The sequence below is a fragment of the Homalodisca vitripennis genome, chromosome 2 (assembly GCF_021130785.1).
Source record: "Homalodisca vitripennis isolate AUS2020 chromosome 2, UT_GWSS_2.1, whole genome shotgun sequence".
NCBI lineage: Eukaryota > Metazoa > Arthropoda > Insecta > Hemiptera > Cicadellidae > Homalodisca > Homalodisca vitripennis.
Window position 1 is genome coordinate 225112349 of NC_060208.1, and position 25353 is coordinate 225137701.

The 25353-nt window shown below is 35.3% G+C and overlaps 1 protein-coding gene across 1 annotated transcript in view; it reads right to left on the reverse strand.

Moving 5' to 3' along the window:
* The window catches only part of LOC124356016 (dnaJ homolog subfamily C member 13-like), an 81563-nt gene that overhangs the window by 9439 nt on the left and 46771 nt on the right, over positions 1-25353 (reverse strand). Inside the window, 12 exon segments of the mRNA XM_046807162.1 lie at positions 3169-3351; positions 6531-6741; positions 8862-9144; positions 9278-9389; positions 12691-12845; positions 13738-13885; positions 17592-17810; positions 19045-19203; positions 19782-19961; positions 21419-21610; positions 23359-23400; positions 23402-23544. Coding sequence (XP_046663118.1) covers positions 3169-3351; positions 6531-6741; positions 8862-9144; positions 9278-9389; positions 12691-12845; positions 13738-13885; positions 17592-17810; positions 19045-19203; positions 19782-19961; positions 21419-21610; positions 23359-23400; positions 23402-23544 — 2027 coding nt within the window.

Sequence of the window (25353 nt, forward strand, 5' to 3'; positions counted from 1 at the left end):
TCCAGTTTTAAGTTCGCAAATACAGCCACTCCACCTTTTCGGTGCCGCTGTCTGGCAAAACCACCTATGAGACTGAAGCCAAGGATTCTCGTGGTTTTCCAGTTTTTCTCTACTTAGGACCATGTTCTGTGTGAGAATTATTAAGTCTGGGTTAGAGTTGTGCAAAAAAATGAGTCAGTCTGTCGATTTTGTTTTGAAGGCCATCAATATTATGGTGAGCTAATGGTGAGTTTTTGTAGTTTTATTTTGATTCTGTGTGGACCTTATTATTGATTCAACTATGACCTCGTGTCCTTCATCTTGAGTTTGTCTAAAAAAGATTGCTGGTTTGATGTATGTTGCCTGGATTGTGAGGGTACCTGTGTGGGCGATATCACAAGAGCAGAGTTAGTGTCGGTCTTTGGGACAGTATAGTTTTCTCTCCTTGCTTTTTACTAAGGGTAAGTGTTCTACTATAGGTTGGGGTAATACTGAAGTGTCTATTGCTTTTGTGTTCTCTTGGTGTTCTGTACAGTCAACATCCACAGAAAGGAGAGGACATAAATTTAAAGCCTCATTAAAGTTTGTGTTGAAGAACTCTTCTAACGTTTCATTCTCTCCTAGCTGTTTAGCCGTGATTGGTGGGCATTTGCTGACTTTGAAAAGTGTGGAGCTTTGGCTCTGTCTGCGAGCCACCTTTGCCTGCAGCCAAATACCTAGCATTTTGGAGGGAGACACTGAAGAAGTTTTTTCCCCTGCATTCTCTAAGCCTTTTGTTTCTAGTTGAGATGTTTACACTATTGGTTTTTGTGTTATTGCAGAGATTTTCAATTTTGGGTGGTGGTGGTGGTGTAGCTTTTTGTAGTGGTTCTTCCAGAGTTTCCTCTTGTGCCTGGATAACTCCCATATTTGTGAATTTGTTCACTGAAGCTCATAAGTTTGTTTTCCATTTGCTCCTGCCTTACTTTCAACTGTGCCATTTCTAGCAAGATGAGATGAGTTCGGTGGTGGAAGCGCATAATTAGTTGGTGTGTTTGAGTTTCTATTTCTCTTGGTTTCAGAAAGGACTGTTTCCCTAGCGGTAGTAAGCCTTTTGTTCATCTGTATATTTTTTAATTTCCAATGATTTGATTCTATTTATGTGAATTAGTTATAAGCTGTTCCTGTTCAATAGCGTGGTCTTGATAGATTTTGTTGGATTTTGCTTTTTTCTTGCTTTTCCTTGTTAAGTTGAGCCTGTGTTTTCATCCATTTTTGTTAGCAAGTCTTCAATTTTTCTCAAAATAATTACATTCTGTTCTTTTATCTCCAATAGTTTGCTCATTCCAATACACATCAACATTCAACCCTTCTGGCGAATTTTACTCACATTGACGAGAATCTTTCTTCTTTAAAAACTCAATTAAAATACCAAGAGCACTAAGTCACTCATTCTATTTATACACTAAAAAAAACACTTATTTATTCAAAAATTTAGTCTTCTTTATATCGAGGTAAACGTCACAGTAATGAATTTTAAATTATAAACTTACATAGGTTTATGAAACACGTGCTCACCAAATCATCACTATTAATCTCTAATTTAGTTCATGAAAACTCCTATTTTATTAGGCCTAATTCATTTTTACATCGACAAATGTATATAATTCCACTACTCTGACTTATAAAACTGATAAACGTTTAAACAAATTGTAGATGTACATGGTACTGAAACTATACATCCTAGATGCTACTCAAGAAGGAGACCGAGGAAGGTAGAGCAGGTCCATTCCCCCTCACAATCTCAAACCCACGCCAACATCATCAAAATCCAATATATTTTATTATAAAATACAAATTTCGTTAGTATTAATTTGTTATATATTAATCTATTTCAATATAAATTTGTTTAAACTGATTTGTTTACATTTAATTTGTACGATTATATGTGGCAGGTACCTCCAACGTTAACTATGTGGCCATAACACGTGATTCGACTTATCAGCCCTAAACGAATAGCCACAACACCCTCTAGTTTGAATTTTGTCTTTCTTTATTGCTGATCTGTCACGTAATTTACTTGCCCACAAGTAAATTCTAGCTCATCCACTGCATTACTGAGGAGTAATATTAGAAAATATGAGGACTATATACTCACATCACTGATGGACAGCTAGTGCAGTACGCACAATACGGTGCGGGAGACCTGAGGGGGATAGCATAGATGAGGAAAATTGTTAGATAATGAGGACTATATACTCACATCACTGATGGACAGCTGGTGCAGTACGCACAATACGGTGCGGGAGACCTGAGGGGGATAGCATAGATGAGGAAAATTGTTAGATAATGAGGACTATATACTCACATCACTGATGAACAGCTGGTGCAGTATGCACAATACAGTGCGGGAGACCTGAGGAAGATAGCATAGATGAGGAAAATTGTTAGATAATGAGGACTATATACTCACATCACTGATGGACAGCTGGTGCAGTATGCACAATACGGTGCGGGAGACCTGAGGGGGATAGCATAGATGAGGAAAATTGTTAGATAATGAGGACTATATACTCACATCACTGATGGACAGCTGGTGCAGTACGCACAATACGGTGCGGGAGACCTGAGGGGGATAGCATAGATGAGAAAAATTGTTAGATAATGAGGACTATATACTCACATCACTGATGGACAGCTGGTGCAGTACGCACAATACGGTGCGGGAGACCTGAGGGGGATAGCATAGATGAGGAAAATTGTTAGATAATGAGGACTATATACTCACATCACTGATGGACAGCTGGTGCAGTACGCACAATACGGTGCGGGAGACCTGAGGGGGATAGCATAAATGAGGGAAATTGTTAGATAATGAGGACTATATACTCACATCACTGATGAACAGCTGGTGCAGTATGCACAATACAGTGTGGGAGACCTGAGGGGGATAGCATAAATGAGGAAAATTGTTAGATAATGAGGACTATATTACTCACATCACTGATGAACAGCTGGTGCAGTACGCACAAAACGGTACAGGAGACCTGAGGGGGACAGCATAAATGAGGAAAATTGTTAGATAATGAGGACTATATTACTCACATCACTGATGAACAGCTGGTGCAGTACGCACAAAACGGTACAGGAGACCTGAGGGGGACAGCATAAATGAGGAAAATTATTAGATAATGAGGACTATATACTTACATCACTGATGGACAGCTGGTGCAGTATGCGTAGTATGGCGTGGCAGGCCTGAGGGGGATGGTGTGAATGTAGGAGCACACAGAGTCGGGGAATGTAGCCCAGTGAAGGTACTTGGTCGGCCAACATGGGGTGAGACTGCAGCAGGTTCACCAGAGCAGTCACCACCACTTCGAGTAGATCATACTGTTCCACAACAGACAGAAATAGTATAAAACACAGGTTCTCCAGATTATTCAGCAACAGGTTCGTCACTTGTATAATATCATTAATAAGTTTAGAATTTAATTTGTTAGCTTGTCACCCTCTTAACTGTACAAAACCCAGCTTTCAATTATTCTACAGAGATTTTCTGTACACTTATTTATTGTAGTTATTGATGCATCCACCTAACAACGTTGCTCAAAATTAGGGTTGTATCAATGATCTTATCCCATTTTGAAAATGTTCTTTAAATATTGATTCTAGAATTGATTCACATTATTTATTGTATGTAATACACAACCACGTTTTTATTCTATAAAGATTTTCTGTAGATTTATTTATTGGTGCCTATTGGTGGTTTATTTACCAACAACTGTTTATTAATGTCTGCACAAAATTTATTTTAATTACAGATGTATAAATATAAAACTATTCAAACATAATTTTCAACAACTATACATAGAAAATTCTTCATACAAGTATCTTTGCAATAAACTTAAAAAAGACAAACACCTATTAAAATTTATAGGTAATAACTATTATCAAGTACTAGTATTATCTCTTCAGTTCACCTTCAATTACGTTCAAATACAGAACAAAGATAAAATTATACTCAAATACTCATTTTGCCACGTAATATTGAGAATTATAATAGTAAAATGTAATACATTTTATAACCATCAAAATATCAAAATAGAATGTTCTTCAATCAGAACAACTTGTTCAGTGCATAAAATGGGTTATCTAATAGCCATAAGTAACATTTATTTCAAAATGTTACAATTAAGAAATTTGTAATATTCAAAATTGAGTACTGGCTGGAGATCAAGTAAAAAATATAGCAGTGGAAAATTCGCTGCAGTTGTTAGTTTTTCTGTTCTATTTATCACTTAGAGCAGTGTTTGCACTTGAGGTCAAGCAAAAAAGTCAAACATACCAATTTGACTAAAAGCTCTTTTCATCACAAATTGATGATAGGTCTATAAGAAGCGTAATTTAGATAACATGTACAGAGAGCAGAGTCACATCATTACTCATGACTGCACAGTAAACTATAAATAAAATTACTACAAATAAAACCAGTGTCAGAAAACAGTTCATCAATACAACTCTTTTCCACAATCTTTGAAATTTAAAGCAATTTCCCAAATTATTAATTTAAAATTAACATTTGTGGCAAGAACAGTGGCACAGATTTCTCTGGATTTTTTCAATCGGAGGTGTGGAGGAGAACCAATTTACCAATTGGTTACCAATTAACCAATTAAGAACACAACCTAGTTTTGTTTTGTGAAATAAATTGAGGGACATTTCCTAGTAAGTTTTGCTAGTTTCAGTGTGAGTCAAAATCGGAGAACAGAAAAAAGGTGACAAAATGCAAATTTCCACAGATAGTAATCTTTTTGGCTTGACTCATTAAAACCATTATACTCCAATGAGACATGTAAATAATGGTTTTGTATCAGCATCATTTAACGAAAGTAAAGAAATGGAAACTGCCCTACAAGTTATAATGTCCAGTATCTGTATCTCATTGGCTGACATTTCTGACAGTTGGTTTCAAATATATAGCTAAAAAATAAATCATTCATGTCTCTACCCTCCCATATCCACTGCAACCAAAGCTAGTGTAACTGACAAACAACTCCTTTATTGGGAGAAATTCCTCTATAAACAAACTAGAAACAAATGTTAAATGAATAAATAACAGGATTCATCCAGATAAATCTTGATCAACAATGCAGAACAAAGTAATTGTTTTACTATGAAATTGTAAAATTGATTGAATTGTTGAGCCAATTCTTTCATACTCAAGTACACTTACAACTAGTTTGATAATTTACAGTTAGCATTACATATTTTAATTGTACTGGAATTGTAATGTTGAAATTAGAAGTGAGATTGTTTTGTAAGTAGCATTTTTAGCATTTTTAGCCTTATCAGCATGTTCTCATGGCCATTGACTTAAGCGAGAACTTATCAAACAGAATAAAGAGGAAAGTCAGTAGCATGCAAGGTCAATGTTACTTAAAAAAGTGCAACGGTTATAGGCAAGTTTCAAAACTGATGGTTTCAAAGATGTAGAGAAATTAAAACCACCTTATTTATTTGCTAAATATATTAAACAATTAATTAATAAAGAATCACAATTGGCCCATTTCTAGTCACATGTCACTTCTCTATATTAAACTCAAACAGATAATACTTTCAAATTTTGAAAGTGATTTTTGGAAGTAGATTTCAAGAACACTAATTTACAACTCCTCTCCAACAACTGAAAACATTTTTATATTAAAGTAAAAATATCTTTTCACTTAATTCCTTACATAACAAAATGAGTACAAATTAAATATATATTTTAAATATCAAGTGTAAACATACATTTATTCAATACTATTTCTGATAGTTGTAGTGAATCCTGTACATTGATGTCCTACAAGAACGGTGACAGATAAGGAACTCGTGTTAATCATGTCTTCTTCAGATACAAATTTAATATTAATTTAAATCTGGAATGTTTGATAGCAGAAAGTATTATTATTTTAAAATTAGGTAATATGTGAATAAAATCAAAGAACTACAAGAAACATTTTCTTAATTGATAAATTAAAATTGTCTCTCAGAGTTACAAATAAAAGTAAGTAAAAATGTTGTATTTGACATATTTTTTGCTTTTTTTTATTTTTAGATTTTTATAAAATTATTTTTATTCCTGAATAACTATAATATTCATGAAAAAATTCAAAAATAATTTCTAGATATCAAACAGTAAATTATGATCATGTATAGATGAAGAGCCTAACTTTGTTCTTTAATCAACCAAACAATTTTGAAAAAAAATACAGGAAAAAAAACAACAAATGTTTGAATTGTTGAATAGAAAGTAATTTGTAACATTTTTTCAAATCAAATAAGATCTTCATAAAATTTGAATGGCAAATAATACGTATTATTGTAAATTATCTTTTTGAGCCGATTATAATAGACTCTATGAAACAATGGTAAACAATAAATATACTTAAAGGAAATAAAAACACAAACATGAAGAAAAAATGTAAACTTAAAAATAAAATTGGTGATATAACTACATTACCAAATTTAACTAATAAACACTGAACAGTCAAGGATCTGGCCACTATCTAGAGACTCGGGGAGCTTACGTCAGTGCCATCCTTGTTGAGCTGTTTGATGGAAGTATCCAGTAGACTAGAGAGGAAGTCTCTGGGTTTACGCAGTGGCCAGCCAGGGTTGTTATTGAACAGCCGCAGGTACACTCCCCCTACCATCACCTCCTTGCTGTTTATGCCCACGATGCTGGTATCTGGTAGCGTCAACACGGCGTCGTGGCTCTTACGTTGCGCTGCGTAGTGCCTAACATCACATTACCACACATCAGTTTAACAGAGCTAACGCAACAAAACCGTTATGAGATTTTCAAGAACAGACACTGTGCCACTTGGCAGTCAAAATGTTAACTTTATCTCCATTGACTCATTATGAGTTTTATTACACGAAATACAGACAAGTAATAAAAAAAAGATGTGACGCAGATGAAACAAACAGCAGCTGTGAGGCAGAGGTCAGTATTGTCCATATATTATACATTTTAATATATCTTGGTATAGTTATAATTTGGGATTTTAAAATATGTAATAAAATATCTGCTTTAAGTTTTGTACATCATAAAAATAATAACTAATGTTATTATTAATAGTATAATAATAACTAATAAATAATTGTTATAATAAAGACTATTTTTTGGCATAGCAAAATAAATTTGATATGAAAATGTTCATATAAAAGTAACCTATATTTCAATATTTTTTATGCACTTTTTAAAATTTCCTTAATTTTTGTTATTATAGTTTGAAAATTTGTATTTTTAACTATAATATTTTTAGTTAACGTTTTTAAACCTACTGATATACCTAAGAATATTAAACCTAAGATATTTTTCTGAACTTTTTTCAACAAAGACTGTATGGAACAAAACAAGTTGCAAAGTTTCAACTTTATACCTTTATTCAATTCTAAAGATACAATTCTCTCCAGCAAACATAAACATACAGACAGACGGTAAACTAAGCAAGATGAATACTCTATACTCTACATGACAATACTTATTTTGACCTGAAAAATCAAATGGTGAAGCTTGATAGAGTAATTTGTGGACACCCTGTAGAATGAGCTTCCACAGGAGAGGATGGAATTGGCCGCTTTTACATTGAAGTTGGGCGATATAATAAATGAAAATTTAGGAGGGGCAGGCAATCATTTCCTGCAAAATTGTGGTGTGGCAATCACAATGATGATTTACTGGTGAAAAGTTACTATAACTCCCACAGTTCTTGAGAAAGTTAGTGGTTGAGCCTTTTCTCAACAGCCGTTCATGTTACAGTTTCAATATCTCCTTTATACACCACAAGCAGTCTTTGATTTCCAAATATTGTTATAGTTGGTAGTGAAGTTATTGTTACTTCCTTTAAATAAACATTAACAATAAACAAACAAAAATAATTATTCTTGTAAATTCCAGTTTATATTTTCCAAAGCATTGAGTTTCACCATGCACTGTAATGTAATTATAAAGTTGTTACGTTTTTATGACTATGGATATTTTGATTGCATATCCTTTAACCCTATGTGCTGAAAAGGCCAGCAGCACTGGCCACACCAAGGTTGCAGACATCTCGAGTTCGTTTTGCCGTAGTTTGTCCTTGCAACTCGTATGGCCAGTACAGATGGCCGTGCTACTTTCATTGAGCTCGGCAGCCATATTTGCTGCTTGCCTCCCCAGATCGGAATTATTTTTCAATTTCCTCCATGTCATTTGGATATAATTTTAAATGTTTAAGGAAGAAATTAAAAATAATTAAAAAGATTTTTTTATGAATTTTTCTAATACAAATATAAACATACATTTGGGAAATTTAACTCTTATACATATATTGTTAACAACATATATTGTTAACACACGTCTTCTATTAAAATATTCTAGGTTTCTATCCCTTCTATCACTTTAGTTCGTCGTATTGGCACAGCCAATGCTTAGGGAAAAATTATAGGCTAATTTAAAATTTACTGCTTTACTTAAATATTACTTTAAAATAAAGCTGCATGACAGGTTTCAGCACTCACCATTCATATAAAACAAAGAGAACATTAGAAAATAACTGTTACGTTTAGTGGCCAGTGGTGCTGGCCTTACGAGCTATGGACGTATTATACGTATCTTGGCCAGTACAGCTGGACATACGTGCTGAGATAACATTACAGCAAAAATTAATCCGTGCTCCTGACAAAATGGCGGTGGCCAGTAGAGCGGGCCATACGAGTTCCAAGGACAAATTATATATACTGCCTTCAAGTGCATAGGATTAAACAACAAATGAGAGTGCCAAATATGCTACACGTTAAATCATGTTTTACCTTTCTTTATAGGATAGTTTGGTGACCATATTATTGCATTTTGCTAAAATGACTCGACTCACCGTCTAGCCAGACTGGCGATGGCTGCGCCCACCTTGCGCTTAGACTCGTCATCCCAGACAAGCTCAGGGTTCTCCTGATTGGTGTCAAGAAGTGAGGGGCATTGCGCAGGACTGTCACGTAGGGCGTCACAGATAGCAGGAGGTAGGAACTTGTCCAAGGCCAGTCGCACACGAGGACCTGACAGCTTGTCCGCACACAGTCGCCCGAGTAACTCGGCACATTTGGTCTGGACCTCGGGAACGCCTGCGGAGAACAGCAGATCCAGCACGTAGATGTAGCCTCCTGTACAGACATAACCCGTACACAATTGTGGTCACTGAAGCCACCCAAAGGCCTTCAATAAAAAAAACTGAGGAAAATATACTGAAAATTGACTGAAGAATTATTAAATAAAAGAATGAATAAATGGACTAACCTTTGGCATAGAGATCTTTGACAACTGCTGTGTTGGAGACCAGAGCATATAGTATGTCCAGGCACACAGAACGGCTTTCCTCGATAGTGTACAGTGCCAGTAGCATATATACCTGAGTATCATTGTTTATATCAGTTTCAAATAGTATCATTCAATAGGTAAATGAACCATATACTAGGGCATTCACGTTGCGTTTAGTGGTAGGATAGGATTGCTTCCGTGACTTGTTCTGAGAAACAAAATACAATGTACACCTGGCATTTTATTAACCTATGTACTTCTGCTATTGAATGACATTGATATATGAATGAGTAGAATATACAACAAGGTCTAATAAAGTATGACAGAACCAGTTCATCGTAAATAGTTAGATTTACATTTCAGGTACAAACTTTTAAAGATGTTATCAAAATGGTAACTGGTATCGATGTCATATCTAGTAATTAATATTGGATTGTTTAATTGATCGATTAATGTTCAAAATGTATGAACTAAAATATTAAAATTTAAAATATGAGCTAGTAAAATAACATTGATACCCATGTTGCAAGTTTTGAAATTTTTGCTACAATTACAAACTTATAATACAAATGTTAATGTACTTAACTTGTAGCGATAAATGTACAAAAAATATAATCCTTTGAACATCACATCAATTACTTCATTATTAGAAGAGGCCAATATTTTGTTTATATACTTGACATATTTGTAATAAGACTAAATCAGAATCAGAATCAGAATCATTTTATTGTCGTCCAACAATTACAAAATTGTATTGACAAAGTCCAAATATGATATTAAAAATATCACTAAGTAGGCCTACAGAGCCTAAAATAAATACAATCTATATCTATGTTAAAAGTTTAAAAATGTTTAAAATTTTAAAATTGTAAGTCACTAAAATTTAGCATAAAAAAATCTCATCTACAGAATAAAATGTTTTTCTCTTGAGCCACTCTGCAACAACATTCTTAAACCTACCAACAGAAATTGATCTAGCACTTAATGGTAACTTATTGAATAGCCTAGCTCCGGTTATTGCATAGTTCTGTTGAGTTTTACTTAACCTAGCATATTGCACATCAATTGTATTTTTTAAATTCTAGTGTTGTGTTCATGGTTAAAGCTTCTAAGATTGAAAGAGTCGAGATTTTCCTTAACAAAAAACTAAACTGTGTAATATATATATACATGGAAGCGTAAGTATACCCAGTTCTTCAAAAAATGGCCTACAGGACTCATTGTCGCTAATTCCTACTATGCAGCGTATGGCTTTCTTTTGCCACTTAAAAACACAGTCTTGGCTCCACTAGAGTTGCCCACAGTAAAACCCCATACAGAAGGTGTACATTAAAGAAAGCGTAATATGCGTAATGACAAGATTAAGACTTGTATACAATTTTAGTTTTTTTTAGTAGAAATATTACTCTTGCCAATCTAATACATAAATGGGTTTGTATGGATTCCCCAGCCTAAGCTTTGAGTCTAAATTGATACCAAGTAGTTTTACAGACTTATTTACAGAATTACGTAAACTAAAGACAAATTTCCTCGGTCTTGTTATTATTCACAGTTAATTTATTAGCAGAGAACCAGAGATAGGACCTTTCCCTCATATAGCCCATAACGACATCATTTAATTTTGAGTCTCTGTCTGATGATAACAGATGAGTAGTATCATCAGCATACAAGACAACCTTACCAGGGACAAATTTAGGGAGATCATTAATGAAGACAGTAAACAAGAAGGGGCCCAAGACAGAGCCCTGGGGAACCCCGCTTGCCACCCTCTTAAGTCCTGATCTCTGTCACCTACTTTGACAAGCTGAAGTCTATTGCTCAAATAAGACATAATCAAAGACAAAGCATTGTTCTCCAGACCATAATATTTCAATTTTTGAATGAGTTCATCATGAGGTACAACGTCAAATGCCTTACTTAAATCCAATAACACAGCAGCTGTTTCTTCCTTATTTTCAAAGCTATTCAATACATAAGATACGATATTTTCTACAGCTTCAACAGTTGAAAGATTTTTCCTAAACCCCATACTGAGATGAAGAAATCAAATTATTGTACTCAAAGTAATATTCCAATTGGTTTTTCACAATAGCCTCTATTAACTTTGATATAACGGGTACTAGGGCAATAGGCCGGTAATTGTTTAAATTCATTTTGTCACCCTTCTTATGTAAAGGTACTGTTATTGTTATTTTAAGGCACTGTGGATATATTCCATCAGTAAGCACCCAGTTTAATCAGCTGTGTTAAAGGATAGATTATAGCATCTAATATTTCCTTTAATACAAAGTTAGAAAGTCCATAGACATCTTCTGATCTGGAATTACTTAACCTATACACAGAACCTATATACATCTCTACTATTTACAACTGTCCACTTAAAACTAGATACGCCAGGGGGTTTAATACCTGACGATTTCAACATATCAACAGAACTTGCTACAGTTCATCGACATAATTTAACAAAGAAATGAACACTCCTTTATATTTAAACTCAATTTTATTAAACCTGGAATTGGAAAACAACACTACCTTGATTACCATAGAAGTACCACGGTCAACTGAAATGAATGTCTCAAGGAAGTTACTGAAATACGTTGAAATTTGCGTTCTGGGGAAGACCTAGGTATTGGTATTTACCACAGTTTCTCTGAATGTTCTTTAATAACCTAATAAATGATTGGCTCCATTTATTTTGCATTTACCTTCAGATTATATATTATACAAGAATAGAATTACATCAAAATAACAAAACTTTATTAAATTCGATAACTAACAGTTCCTCCCTGAATAAAATAACATACTGCGGCTACGAAATAAAAAAAAAATAAAGAAGACAACAGAAGGGTGAGATTCAGGTCACAACTTGTTCAATAGATCGTACAGGGCACTTTTTGACGTGACACGTAGCTTAGACTAGCCAAGATCGAATCCACTACATTAATGGAGTAAATTTTTGATTAACCGGCTTCAGGGCAGCTTTTGCCAATATGTCATGCCATTATTCTTCATTTAAAGTTTCTTTACAGTGTCTCAGACCTTGTGTTACAAAATGCAATGAAAGGAATTAATAAGCTCCCAATTCAATGAGTTGTTTAAATTATTTTCGTACTTCTCAAGTTCTTTGAGAGAAAACATTATTTTTAAGATCTCCCCAGTTTTACAACAAAATTCCTGGCTTATTATTGGTCAGATGGCCCCCTTTCTTAAAACAATAATACAAATGTGTCTCATTTCATAAATTCTATTGTTGATGACATAATTAATCCTATTAATATAATGAAAGAATAAAAATGATCCCAAAACCGAACCTTGAAGAAACTTCTATCTTCAACTGACAGTGATTACGAATAGTTCCTATTATAAACTCACGAAGCCCAGTGAAAACTTACCAGGACGTTGGAAGCAGCTACGTCACTGATACACTCCTGGTTGCGGGTGACTGAACTGATGACTTTCAGCGCCGACTGCTGGATATTGCGGCAACTCTCCAGACTCAATAGAGGGAACAAAAGCCTGAAGTGTCCTATACACTGGATCTCCAGCCCTGTATGGACGTGTCTTTGTAAATAATAGCATCAATAGGGGTGTAATACACATATTCAATCGGCTATATACATACAAATTTTGGAATTGTTTTTATTTATTGGTAATCTTTTCAATTAGGAAATGATAATTTGTTTAGTGTGATAATGAACTCAACTTCCTGACTTAATGAAGTTATTGTGTCTCTCTTAGGTTATCAATATAACAGATAGGCCTATTAATCAAACTCTCCAGATGCAAAGAAATCAGGATTTTTCCTGACATTTGTCATCGTTCAGTGATACAAAACATCAATACCACTACGTTTCGAGATCTGAAATCGGATCTCTCCTTCATGTGAATTACTAACCTAATTCATAACTAAACTAGGTTAAAATACAAAAATCATACCAGAGCGTTCTGACACGTTTAAGTCAGGAATCACAACCACCATGTTGTGTGTCAACTTCACTAACTCTAAATCATGCACTTAATAAAAAACTAAACACAGCACTAATTATTAAAACTGAACTAAGGAATAAATACAGGTCACAATAGGTCTGCATTCGTTGACCAACCACCTACGACAGTCGTACATGACACACAACATTCCTGAAAATTCCTGAAATGTAGTGTTACTGATTTTTTGTATCACTGAACAATGGCAAATGTCCGGAAAAATCCTGTTTCCTTCACAATCTTTCCATTGTCAAAAACAAACTTCAAACTCCAGATGCAATTATGACAATATCCTTTCATTTTCAAAATGTACAATAACGTAAAAAAGTAAGAATTGCGTTTTAATGTAATTGTCAGCACTTTAGGTACTTACAGTAGTAACAGAAATGACTCATGACATTCTTCTGTTACTAAAACAAAATGATATTGTTTGGTTAGACTCGGATGGAACATACCAGGGTTACTGTTGATGACATTACTGAGAGCCTGGAGAGCCATGGTTACTCTGTCATTGCGCTCCGGGTCACTCGGCTCATCACCTCTCTGCGATGGCTGGTACAATCGCACATACTCCAGCAAGTCCAGCAGAAAACCCTTTGGATTCTGGAAAGAATAACATTAAGAGAATTCACTCTAACTAATCTGGACTCTGTTTATACAGACATCCGGTTACCACATCATTAAACAACTTGTACGAATTTAATTTTAAAGAAAGCTATTTAAAGAAACTTAATAATGAATCTTAATAAAACGTTATTGTGCTTAACCCATTGAGGATCACTAACAAAATATTTTGTCAGGCTGGTTATAGCGACACGGAGATGAGCAAAGGTCACAAAGCTATCTACTTTTAGTTTTACCTCCTCATAGTCCTAATAGTGTCTTGTACACTGTAGGCGCAGTCTACTGAATGTTTTTAACCCTCAGGCACACATGCTGGGGTAGGCTCTACCCCAGACACAACTTTGTAAACTGTATAATGTGAAATAAAATGCTGTCTAATGTAAAACTCTCAGGCAGCATCTTACCTACTAAATGGTCAATGTCAACCAGTTTTTGCCTACTCGCGTTGCCGTCAAGAAGAGTTTGTTCATTGTATGGGTTGCGTTCGACCCCAAGCATATGATTTCGATCAGCAAACACACTTTGTACGAATATTTCCCTCATATATTTTATCCTTTTTGTTGCTTAGGTCTGTTAACTTTTTTATTTATACTTACGATGAAGTTTTAAAGTTTTTATTCAAAAATAATACTTTGGGTGCAACATGGATAATTTTATGCGAAAAGAAGGGAGACTACAGAATCGGTTTGATAGTGTAAAGCAAATCTACAAAGAATCCTTATTCTTCAATGAAAGTGTGTCCACATTTTCGCTGGTCAACAGCCAAGAGAAACTTGTAGATATGCCTATATTGAGCTCCGCATAATCACTGTGGCGTCTCTATACATATGTCAATTGATCGCATGTACGCATACAATAAAAACCTTGACAAGGGGTAGGGACCTGGACACACACAACACCCGCCGGGCTGCAGATTTTACCTTACCAGTACACAGCATGGCACTGTTATCAGAGAAGCCATCGTACATGGGATCCAAGCTTTTTAATGTCCTGGCTAAAGACATCAAATCACAGAGCAGTATCGATGCCATAAAGAGAGAGCTAAGAAGATGGTTGCTGCTTCATCCATTTTACACAATTAAAGAGTTCTTAAGTTGGAAAACCCAATGGAATCTTGACAAAACTATACATGTATTATCCATGAATTATACTTTTGTTTTGACGCAATTGTAATTCTCTAAGAATGTACGAATAAAGCTTATTGTCTATTGGCAATAGTTGCTGCCATCAATGCACTAATAATCTATAGGCCAAACATATCACATGAAACTCTTTATTACGAGAAGAGTATTTCTAATCTAGTAGCATTTTTGCCATCAACAAAAATAAATAAATGAACAATTAACAAAATGGCACACTTAGTCCTACGTGATTTTGTTAGTCTTTGGTTAAGTAATTATAAAACAAAACATTAAAGTACTATAATGTAGTATTAACACTGAAAATGGTTTTTCAGGAAGTCACATATTATATACTAACTGCATAGTTGATTTTGGTTTTTTGTTTTGTTTTATTTACGATGTATTAATAATCGTGCAGGCAGTCTTGATACCATGCTTTTATTTAGTGATTTGTTGTTCTCATACATGAAGATCAATTATAAAGAGCTTTAAATAAAAAAAACTCAGCCGGAATTGATGACATATCCACAAAAATACTAAAACACTGTGCAGAAGAACTTATCCGCCCCCTTACTGACATCTTCAATAAATCTTTCAACGAAGGTCACGTTCCCTCGGCACTAAAAATATCAAAAATCTATCCTAAATTTGAGACTGGGAGGAAAGCAGAATTAAGTTACTACAGACCCATCTCATTACTACCAACAGTCTCAAAACTTTGTGAAAAAATACTCCTTATCAGGCTATTAGAACATTGTAATGTGAACAACCTGATAAGTAGTTCTCAGCATGGTTTCATCAAAGGCAAGTCTACTATAACAGCAATGATTGACAGTGTAATCAATAACTGATAGCATAGGAAAAGGAAACCTGACTACAGCTGTCTTTCTGGACTTAAGTAAAGCCTTCGACTGTCTGGGACATGACCTGATACAGAAGAAACTAAAAGAATTGGGTGTAACAGCAACAGCCCTGAAATGGTTTGAAAGCTACCTCAAAGACTGAAGTCAAGTAGATGAACTAAAATCAAATGAAAAAGAACTAACCAAAGCAATCCGATCTCAACCTCAGCCTATACAAAGAGGTGTGCCACAGGGATCTGTGCTGGGCCCAGTGCTGTTCATTCTCTTTACTAATGACCTTCCAGAATACTTACATGAATACTCTAAAACTTTGATGTATGCTGACGATACAACTTTAATCCTTGATAACAATACAGTAGAACCCCTCATATCCGGCCTCGGTTTTACCGCACCTCGGTTTATCCGGCCAATATCGAAATTTATTTACCACGGCTTGCAGACGCGCAGTTGCACGCACTAGTCTCCCACGACTCTTGCGTTATTTTGGTGTATCTATTTGTTTACATTTTCCTGTGTTGTCCTCAGTTGAAATAATAGGTTTAACCTGTAAACAGTTCGTTGATTATTTCCAGTGCGGTTAGTACAGTACAGTACAATTGTTTTGTTTCGTCAAGTGCTGTGTACTGTAGGTTGGTTTATCCAGCCGAATCGTTATCCGGCCAGGGGCTCGGTCCCGTGGTGGCCGGATGTGAGGTGTTCTACTGTACACCTGAAAATCTCAGTCTGAATGCTTTCATTGCTGTCAAAATGGCTTATCAATATTGTGATATCAATGACTTAGTGGTTAACCCCTCTAAAAACTAACCAACCAGGGTTTGGGAGAAGAGCAGGACAAATTAACTGTCTACCAGATATCAACTTGGTTGAACAAGCCTAATTCTTCGGAATCATAATTGACTCAAGCTTATCCTGGACTCCTCACATTGACCAGCTTTGTAATAGGCTAAACTCAAGCCTATATGCACTCAAGCAGGTTAAAACAATCGGTGACTTGACGACAGCACGTACTGCCTATTTTGCTCTGTTTGAGACACACTTAAGATACGGTCTAGCTATTTGGTGAGAGACATCAAATGCTAACATGACCAGAAATCTAACACTTTAAAAAAGGAAGTTAGAATTCTTGCAAATCTCCATTCCTGGGAGAGCTGCAAAGATCTTGACCGTGAAAGCTCTCTACATCCAAGAAGTTGTCCTGTACATTGATAGAGAAAACCTATTAAGACTCGAAGACCTACACTACTACAATACCCACAACTGAACAATGTATCCACTTCCCACTCATCACTTAGCACAGTACGAGAAAAAACCATCCTACACGGGAAGAAAGCTGAGCAACTGTCTGCCAACGGAAATAAGAACGAAGAGAGGGAAATAGCTCAAGTTCGAACTCCGAAAACTGCTCTCACGCTAGGCCATCTACACGCTCGAAGAGTTCTACCAACTGACCAATCATGGACCTTAATGCTCTATGCAAAACGTTTCAAGTTACCAATTAATTTAACTACCGTTTGACACTATCTCTGTACTTGATGTATATGAATAAAGAAAATTTTGACTTTGACTTGACTACATGTATTTCCAAAGTGGGCATTTCCGAACAAAGTCTGATTCCATCAAAACTGATTAACAAGACTGCAGTGAGTTATTTGAGATTCAGCCAAAAATGGTAAGATTACCCGGTTAATAAATGGCTCTAACCTTGATGGGGAACGCTGGCTGGTTGTTGTATAGTCGAATGAACACGTTGCCGATGACCAGCTCTGTAGCGTGGCCTGAGTACGAGAACTGGATGTCTGTGAGTGGCTGGTGTTCTCGCTGTGCACACTGAGTCTCCAAGAAGTCCTGTAGCTCTGCCCGAGTGCTGTTGTCCCACATCAAGTACGGATTCTCACTGTTGCTGGTCAGCAGCTTCAACACCTGCAAACATTACAGTATTAAATCTCCTTATTGTCTTGTAATTTGCATTATTGGAAAAAAATTAATTAAAAATTTCTTTCTTAGTGTGTAACATCTACTCAGTATGTATCCAACAATGTCTTGCACTGTATAATTAACACCTGTATATTACTTAAATAGAGTTAAAACATATTTAAAGGGCAATACAATTTCATACTTAAATGTTTTAGTTAGCAAAGATTCTGATATTAATATATTTTTGAAATATATACAATTAATTAACTCTCCCACTGTTGACCGACAGCACACACGTTCATTAATACCGCTTGTGAACTGATAAAGACAGCACAGCTGTTGGTCAACTTTCTGCTATTATTACACAAATACCGTTTAAGTTGGACCGAGTCGAATCTTCTACTCATAAATACCAATTCATTTAATATAGTTTATGTTCATAATATTACTTGTTGTCAGCTGATATCGATCCAAATGCGACGGACTATGCAGATGGTGACGCGCTGCACGGCCTTGACATTCTTTGTTGCTAGGTTATTATGTAAGCTAGTTGTTTATAATTGATTATTATGTTGTGAAATGGCTGATCCTCGTTGTTCAAATGATATGCGTAAGCTGTTTGATAATGAAAATATTGGTTCTGATAATGAAAGCGACATATCTGCAGAGTGCATGATGATATTTCTTTGTTAGATTTGTAGTCAGGTAGTCTAGATGATTACAAACCGGTAAAATGTGAGTTGGGTTGTGAAAATTGATAGTGACAGTGAAAACATTTCATAATTGTCTGATATTCTTCTTGCCCAAAGAATTCATCAAGCACCAATATGGATGCGCACTGTCAAAAAAGTAGTACATACTTTATATTATGATCAGAAAACTTGTTTGTGTTGTAAATATGTTATAATACTTTTGTTCACTACAAAACTGTATATTTTGTACATTTAAAGTATCTTACTATCTAAGTCACGTGAAAGTTATATGGCGTAAAACTTAGAAAACAAAAAATTTTCAATTTATGTACAAATAAAAAAACAATACTCTAGTAGGTGCATATTTGCATTATTTTACATTTTTCTCTAATTTCTAACAAAAAAATTGATATGTAATACTTATTATTTAGTATTTAGCACATATTTTTTTTAAATTCTGAAAAATACGCAAAGACAAAAACCAGTGTATCATTCATTCTGGGAGTTATTTATTATCAGTCTGAGGGTTAAGGAACATTTTGCATTACCTTTTCAGGGTGTTCATCAGCAAACAGGTCAGTGAGGTAGGGGGTGAGCAGCTTACTCATCACTTGTCTGACCAGAGGCTTGTCAGGGCTGTCTGGTTCGTACCCAGCCAACCTCGCACACGCTTGCACTGACAGTTTGGCCAGCCGGTTCAACACCTCCTGCATTCATATACAACAATTATAAAAAGCTTGACAAACAATATTAAAATGATAATGGTTAAAATATTACAGACAAGCTGTTTCCACATATAAAATGAACAATCCGATAAAACATTATACAGATCCGATGATGTGTGTGTTTGCTTTAACATTTCATTGTTAAATTTATGTATTTTTTAATGCAAGAAAACATTACAATGTTATAGGGCTTGTAAACAAATAAAATAAATACTAAATAAAATTCAAAATTTTAAAAACATATTCTATGAGCTATTAACTATCCCAACAAACAATGACTGACTCAAAATAACTTAAGTAAACAGTTTTTGTTCTTAAAACATTCAAGTCTCAAATTTTTGCTAGCATGGGGAATTCAGTTTTCCAATTATTTTATCAACATGATTCTCCCATTTTAGTGTACAATCTAAAATAACTCCAACATATTCATAGTAATTTGTAGAGATTACTATATTCTTAACTATTTTTAACTCTAGAACTGACTGAAGACTTAGAGTGAGTTAAAACAATATTTTTATAAAAAGATATTCCTTTATTCACATCCAAATACAAGTTGGTACCTGGTTATTAGTGTCCTCTGAGCGTTCAACGCCACACTCTTCCAGTGTGAAGTCGTAAGAGAAGAGGAAAGTAAGCAGGTACCAGAGTATTCCAGCGTCCAGCAGAGCGTCCTGAAGTCTGGAGTCTACAGAGATGTTCCGCACACACTCTGCCACTTCACAGCACAGCTTTGTCAGGTTCTGTAACATGTTATGGATGAATAAATGAGCAGGTACCAGAGTATTCCAGCGTCCAGCAGAGCGTCCTGAAGCCTGGAGTCTACAGAGATGTTCCGCACACACTCTGCCACTTCACAGCACAGTTGGAGGTTAAGTGGTAGAGAGGACTTTTAAGTCCTAACTTCGCCTCTGTAAATAGTCATTTTTCATTTCATTTCACAGCTTTGTCAGGTTCTGTAACATGTTATGGATGAATAAGTGAACAGGTACCAGAGTACTCCAGCGTCCAGCAGAGCGTGCTGAAGCCTTGAGTCTACAGAGATGTTTCGCACACACTCTGCCACTTCACAGCACAGCTTTGTCAGGTTCTGTAACATGTTATGGATGAATAAGTGAGCAGGTACCAGAGTACTCCAGTGTCCAGCAGAGCGTGCTGAAGTCTGGAGTCTACAGAGATGTTTCGCACACACTCTGCCACTTCACAACACAGCTTTGTCAGGTTCTGTAACATGTTATGGATGAATAAGTGAGCAGGTACCAGAGTACTCCAGCGTCCAGCAGAGCGTCCTGAAGCCTGGAGTCCACAGAGATGTTTCGCACACACTCTGCCACTTCACAACACAGCTTTGTCAGGTTCTGTAACATGTTATGGATGAATAAGTGAGCAGGTACCAGAGTACTCCAGCGTCCAGCAGAGCGTCCTGAAGCCTGGAGTCCACAGAGATGTTCCGCACACACTCTGCCACTTCACAGCACAGCTTCTTCAGGTTTTGTAACATGTTATGGATGAATATTACTCTTTTATCTACAAAATTCAAAATGTAAACAAATTTTATGCTATCTATCCAATGTAATGTATTTTGCATTGCTTTTACCACTTCAGAGGAATAATTTGTCAACAGTAAGAGTGAAAGTCACTAAGGTGCTTCACATAATTTACCTTTTACATGTGACAAGGCACAATATGGCCATGGGCCATTTCTTTATTCTACTTTTCACTTTTAAGACTTTTCAAAGTTATAAAAAATCTACATTAACTTGGATGACTTACTGAATTTATAGTTTTAGATAGTACTGACATTGAACAACTGATCGTGAAATGCTTTGAATTTACTCTTAAGTTGTGAAGCAAATGATGGAGTGAGCAGTAGGATATTTTATATATAAAGTAATGATCCTTAGTAAAAAAATTACCAAGTACCAACAAACCTAGACGTACATGAGACCCATTTTCATGTCCGTCATTCTCAGTTTTCAGTATTTAAATACAAATATAATAAATAATGTAGATACAAAAACAACAAATTATACAACCAATCATTTTCCAAACTTTCCCGTACAAATAATTTGAAAGAAACAAATACCAAACAATTAAATCTATGGAAAATAAAGAATCTGTACGTTAGCCTACAGTTGTACATATTCGTGTGGGTAAATCTACTGAAATATGGAACCTGACATGTCGACCTAGTACAGACCTTGAAGTGCAATATCCTGAGCAAATCGTCGATGAGCTGTGGCAGTTGAAGGAATGTGGAACGACAGGCTGGGAACTGAGCGGCGGCACTGAAGCAGCGAGTACAGTGTGTGCACACTTCTACGTTCATGTCTCGCTGGGTGGACGAGCGACTCAGGATCGATACACAGCGGGAAAATGCTGCTAATAACACCTTACCACAGAGCAAAAACTTCAGTTTCACACAATCTGTTACAAGTGTTTTAAACAAAGAATAATAAATTATATTTATACACAACCAATAACACAAATTGTATAAATAAATCCTCCTCCACAAAACCTTGTAATATAACACACCAACCATTAAAACATCCTCTCCTTGAAGTATTTATATTTGTTAAACGCAAAAAGTTATTAATATGGATATAAATTTAAAAAATGTACGGTAAAACACTTAGGTTTTTAAAAACCCCTTAATGGCTTAACTTTAATTTGGTCAATCAAACTATCTCTTGTTTTTAATCATTTGATTACATCAATTTTTTTGTCCTATTAATACAATCATAACTCTTATATTTGTTAAATGGAATAACTATTTATCTGTCATATAAATTTAAGTAAATTTCAAATCAAATCTCAAGTCACAAATCAATGGACCATTGAAGAAAGTTTTCAAGGCATGCTGCTGATTTTCCTTTTAATTAGTAAAAATTAACTTAACCCTTCCCGCGCTACGGCAATTTGGGACGCACCATACCCAAACGCTACATATACCTGAAAATTTTTTTTCCATAAAGTCAACGCTAATGTTATATTTGAGTTTGTTACCATATAAAAAGACTTTTGGGAACGAAAAAAGTATAATTTTTTTAATACGTTTATTTAAATTATAAAACAATATAAATACACCGTGTATAATTTAACGAAATGTTGAACGAAATTTTACTATCGTGTATAATATTATATTATAGTGTATTATATGTATATTATACAATTAAAATAAAACATTAATGGGTATAAAAAGATCTAAAATTAGCCATCATGGTGTTCAAGATAACATCAACGTTGGTACAACTTGAAACACGTATCCGGGTGCAGGTTCGGCCGGGCGGTGCATATCTTGCACCCGTAAATGGTCTCCTTGCGTAAACCGTTGCGTGTACACACAACACATCTTCCCAATATGTCAAAAACCAATTTGACAACGTACGCAGAACAGTTCCACTCGCAGTCCGCGAACGAACTAAACCGGCAAGTTAGTTCGTCAGTAGCGCTAGGGTCTGGCAAAACAGGCAGTGGCATGGGTAGTGCGCCGCCATTTTGCAGCTTGGAGAAAAATCGGGAGGCGGGGACAACTATTACTGTGTTTTTCTATTGAGGGATATATGCTTCAGCAGTTGCTGCACTCCACCGGCAAAACTGGGAACTACTTACTCCCAATAATATCCTCAATGTTTAAAAGCGAATATATTTGTCAACAGCGTTTTTAGCAAAGTAAATATTGGCGGTTATATTTGTCAACAGCGCGCGAAGGGTTAAGTATGATAGTTTTCTACTACATTATTACACTACAATGTAAACAGTCTATGATAAATTATCCTGTGCCATTAGTTCTATATCTATGTGGGTTGCCGGCTCTCAATATCATTGTTTTCATTCTTCACGAGACACCATCACAAATTCAGCTGCAATAATTTCTTCTACACTATTTTGGGCCTATGAATTTATAGTAAAATTTAAATTTATTTGAAATAAACTCTTTGTAAATAGTTCTTTTTATTTTTATCAATAAATATGCTAATTTTAACTAAAACACCCTGTTTTATACTTTTATTTTCTTTCACCTTGTATATAATTTAGTTATAATAAAAATTAGCTCTGAACTTGAAGAAACGTTGTTTTACTTGTTTTAGCGTTACAGGTTATAGGTGTGTGAAGGGTTAAGAGCTAGAGTGTCTTTACCTGAAAGCCACCCTCTCTGTTGAGTTCCTCGGCGTTGAGGGCCCGAACAGTTGATGGTATGGTAAGCGAGCTCCGTGGCAGCAACTAGCAGCAGAGCTGGCTTGGAGAACAGTTGTGCGTCAGCTGTCTCCAGCTGGATAGTCTTGATGAGCTGCGAGTAACCAGCGTACTTGTACGGTTGGAGCTCTACACAACCACACCATAGCGTGTAATCAAACATTGACGATTTTCAGTTCAACTTCTTATAGCCGACACAAGGAAATTTTTGAAAACTTCTTTGTTACTAGTTCCAAATAAAATGATTAGAAAAAAAAAAGTATTTGTGATGAAAATATAAGATTCATACTGTAAACCATCATCTCCTGCACAATACGGTGCAGTTCCGCTAGTATAGCTGCAAAAATTAAAATTTACTGCATTATATTTGCCACTTTGAGCAAATCTGTTAACCTTGGACTGGCAGACATCGGAGCAGTATAGTCGGGAGTAAGTTCAATATGCATAAAATTAAACTTGAGTAAATATTAAAATTTTGACTAAAACAGTTTTAACAAGTTACAAAACCAACGGATTTGTGGCAAAACAATTCATGAATTTTGCACCAAGACTATCAATGCATTTTGCTCACACTTCTTTGCTTGTTCATGAATTTTTGGACAAAAACAGTACTGTAACAATGCCGCAGTCTTCATATTCTCCACACATGGCTCTGTGTGAGAGGACTGTCATTTTACAAGCATAGATGAAATTAAAATATAAATATATATATTTCTTTTTCAAAAAATGAAAATTTCCATTAATTTTGAACATACCTTGTATATGAAGTGATGCATCAATCAAGTTTTCCATTGTTGGTTACATTATTTTTTGATATTTAATACTTATTTATAACAATGTTATGGAGTAATAAACCACTAATAAATACAGTATATACTGCTTTGAGTGTATTTTTTTAATAATCTTCATTAAACATTTAAAAATATGAAGGAAACTAAACAACAGTGTCTAGAAACAAGAAACATGTACTGATAACATTAGATATTTCTTTAACATTAACAACAGTTTTTAGCACACTACTTCCTCACTACAATAACCTTCATTTTATATTTTACAAACCTGCCATAATTCAGCAATCAAATCTGCCAAGATATTGTCACTTATTATTAGATAAAAGAAAAATTCGTGTCCCACTACCTTCGGAAAAGTCGAGATTGAATCTCAACTATCATACTTTTTTGGAATATTGCATAATGCTCTTACTGCATAATGCTACTTGTTTTAACATTTCATATGTGTAAAATACGTATTATGAGTGATACAAATATATTCCAAATTTTCTGGTAATCCATTTAATAAAGTATCTAATTAAAGTAGAAGGTAGAGGATATGAATTAGTTCTTAGGCCGCTTTTAGCCGTGAGCAACTAGTGGTACAACTGGTGTGACAACTAGTTGAGGAATCCTCTCGGGTAGAAAGTAGGCATTGATACTACAGAGATTTTGTATCCTATCCTTTGGATTAAAAAGGGTACGGAGAAGGGTGAGAGAATTTCAAACAAATTTTATATTAGGTCCTAGGCTTGGCACAAGACTATATTACACAATATTTTACGACCTTTGTGTTGATAAAAGTGCATTTGTTGATTACTTCCTGTCATATTTGATGTAAAAACTTTCTTCATTTGACGAGTTACTTCCTAGCATCATGCTTGATGGGCGGTTCACATTCATTGCGAATCGGTTCTCTTTATTTGATTTGCTCAGGTTTCTTCCCTCTCTCTCTTTCTCCGTCCTGGCGTTCCTATGCCACGGGTATTGTGTGCTGCTGCAATCCTGGTGACGAACTGTGATGTATTTTGTTACTCCCTGCCTTTGGGCAATGTTAATACCACAAGTTCCAGTGCATCTACAAACTGTCCTAGTTATCAGCTGATATGTGTCCAAAGACTACTCTACAACTCATGTCTGATGAAACCTATCTTAGAGACTGGCAACA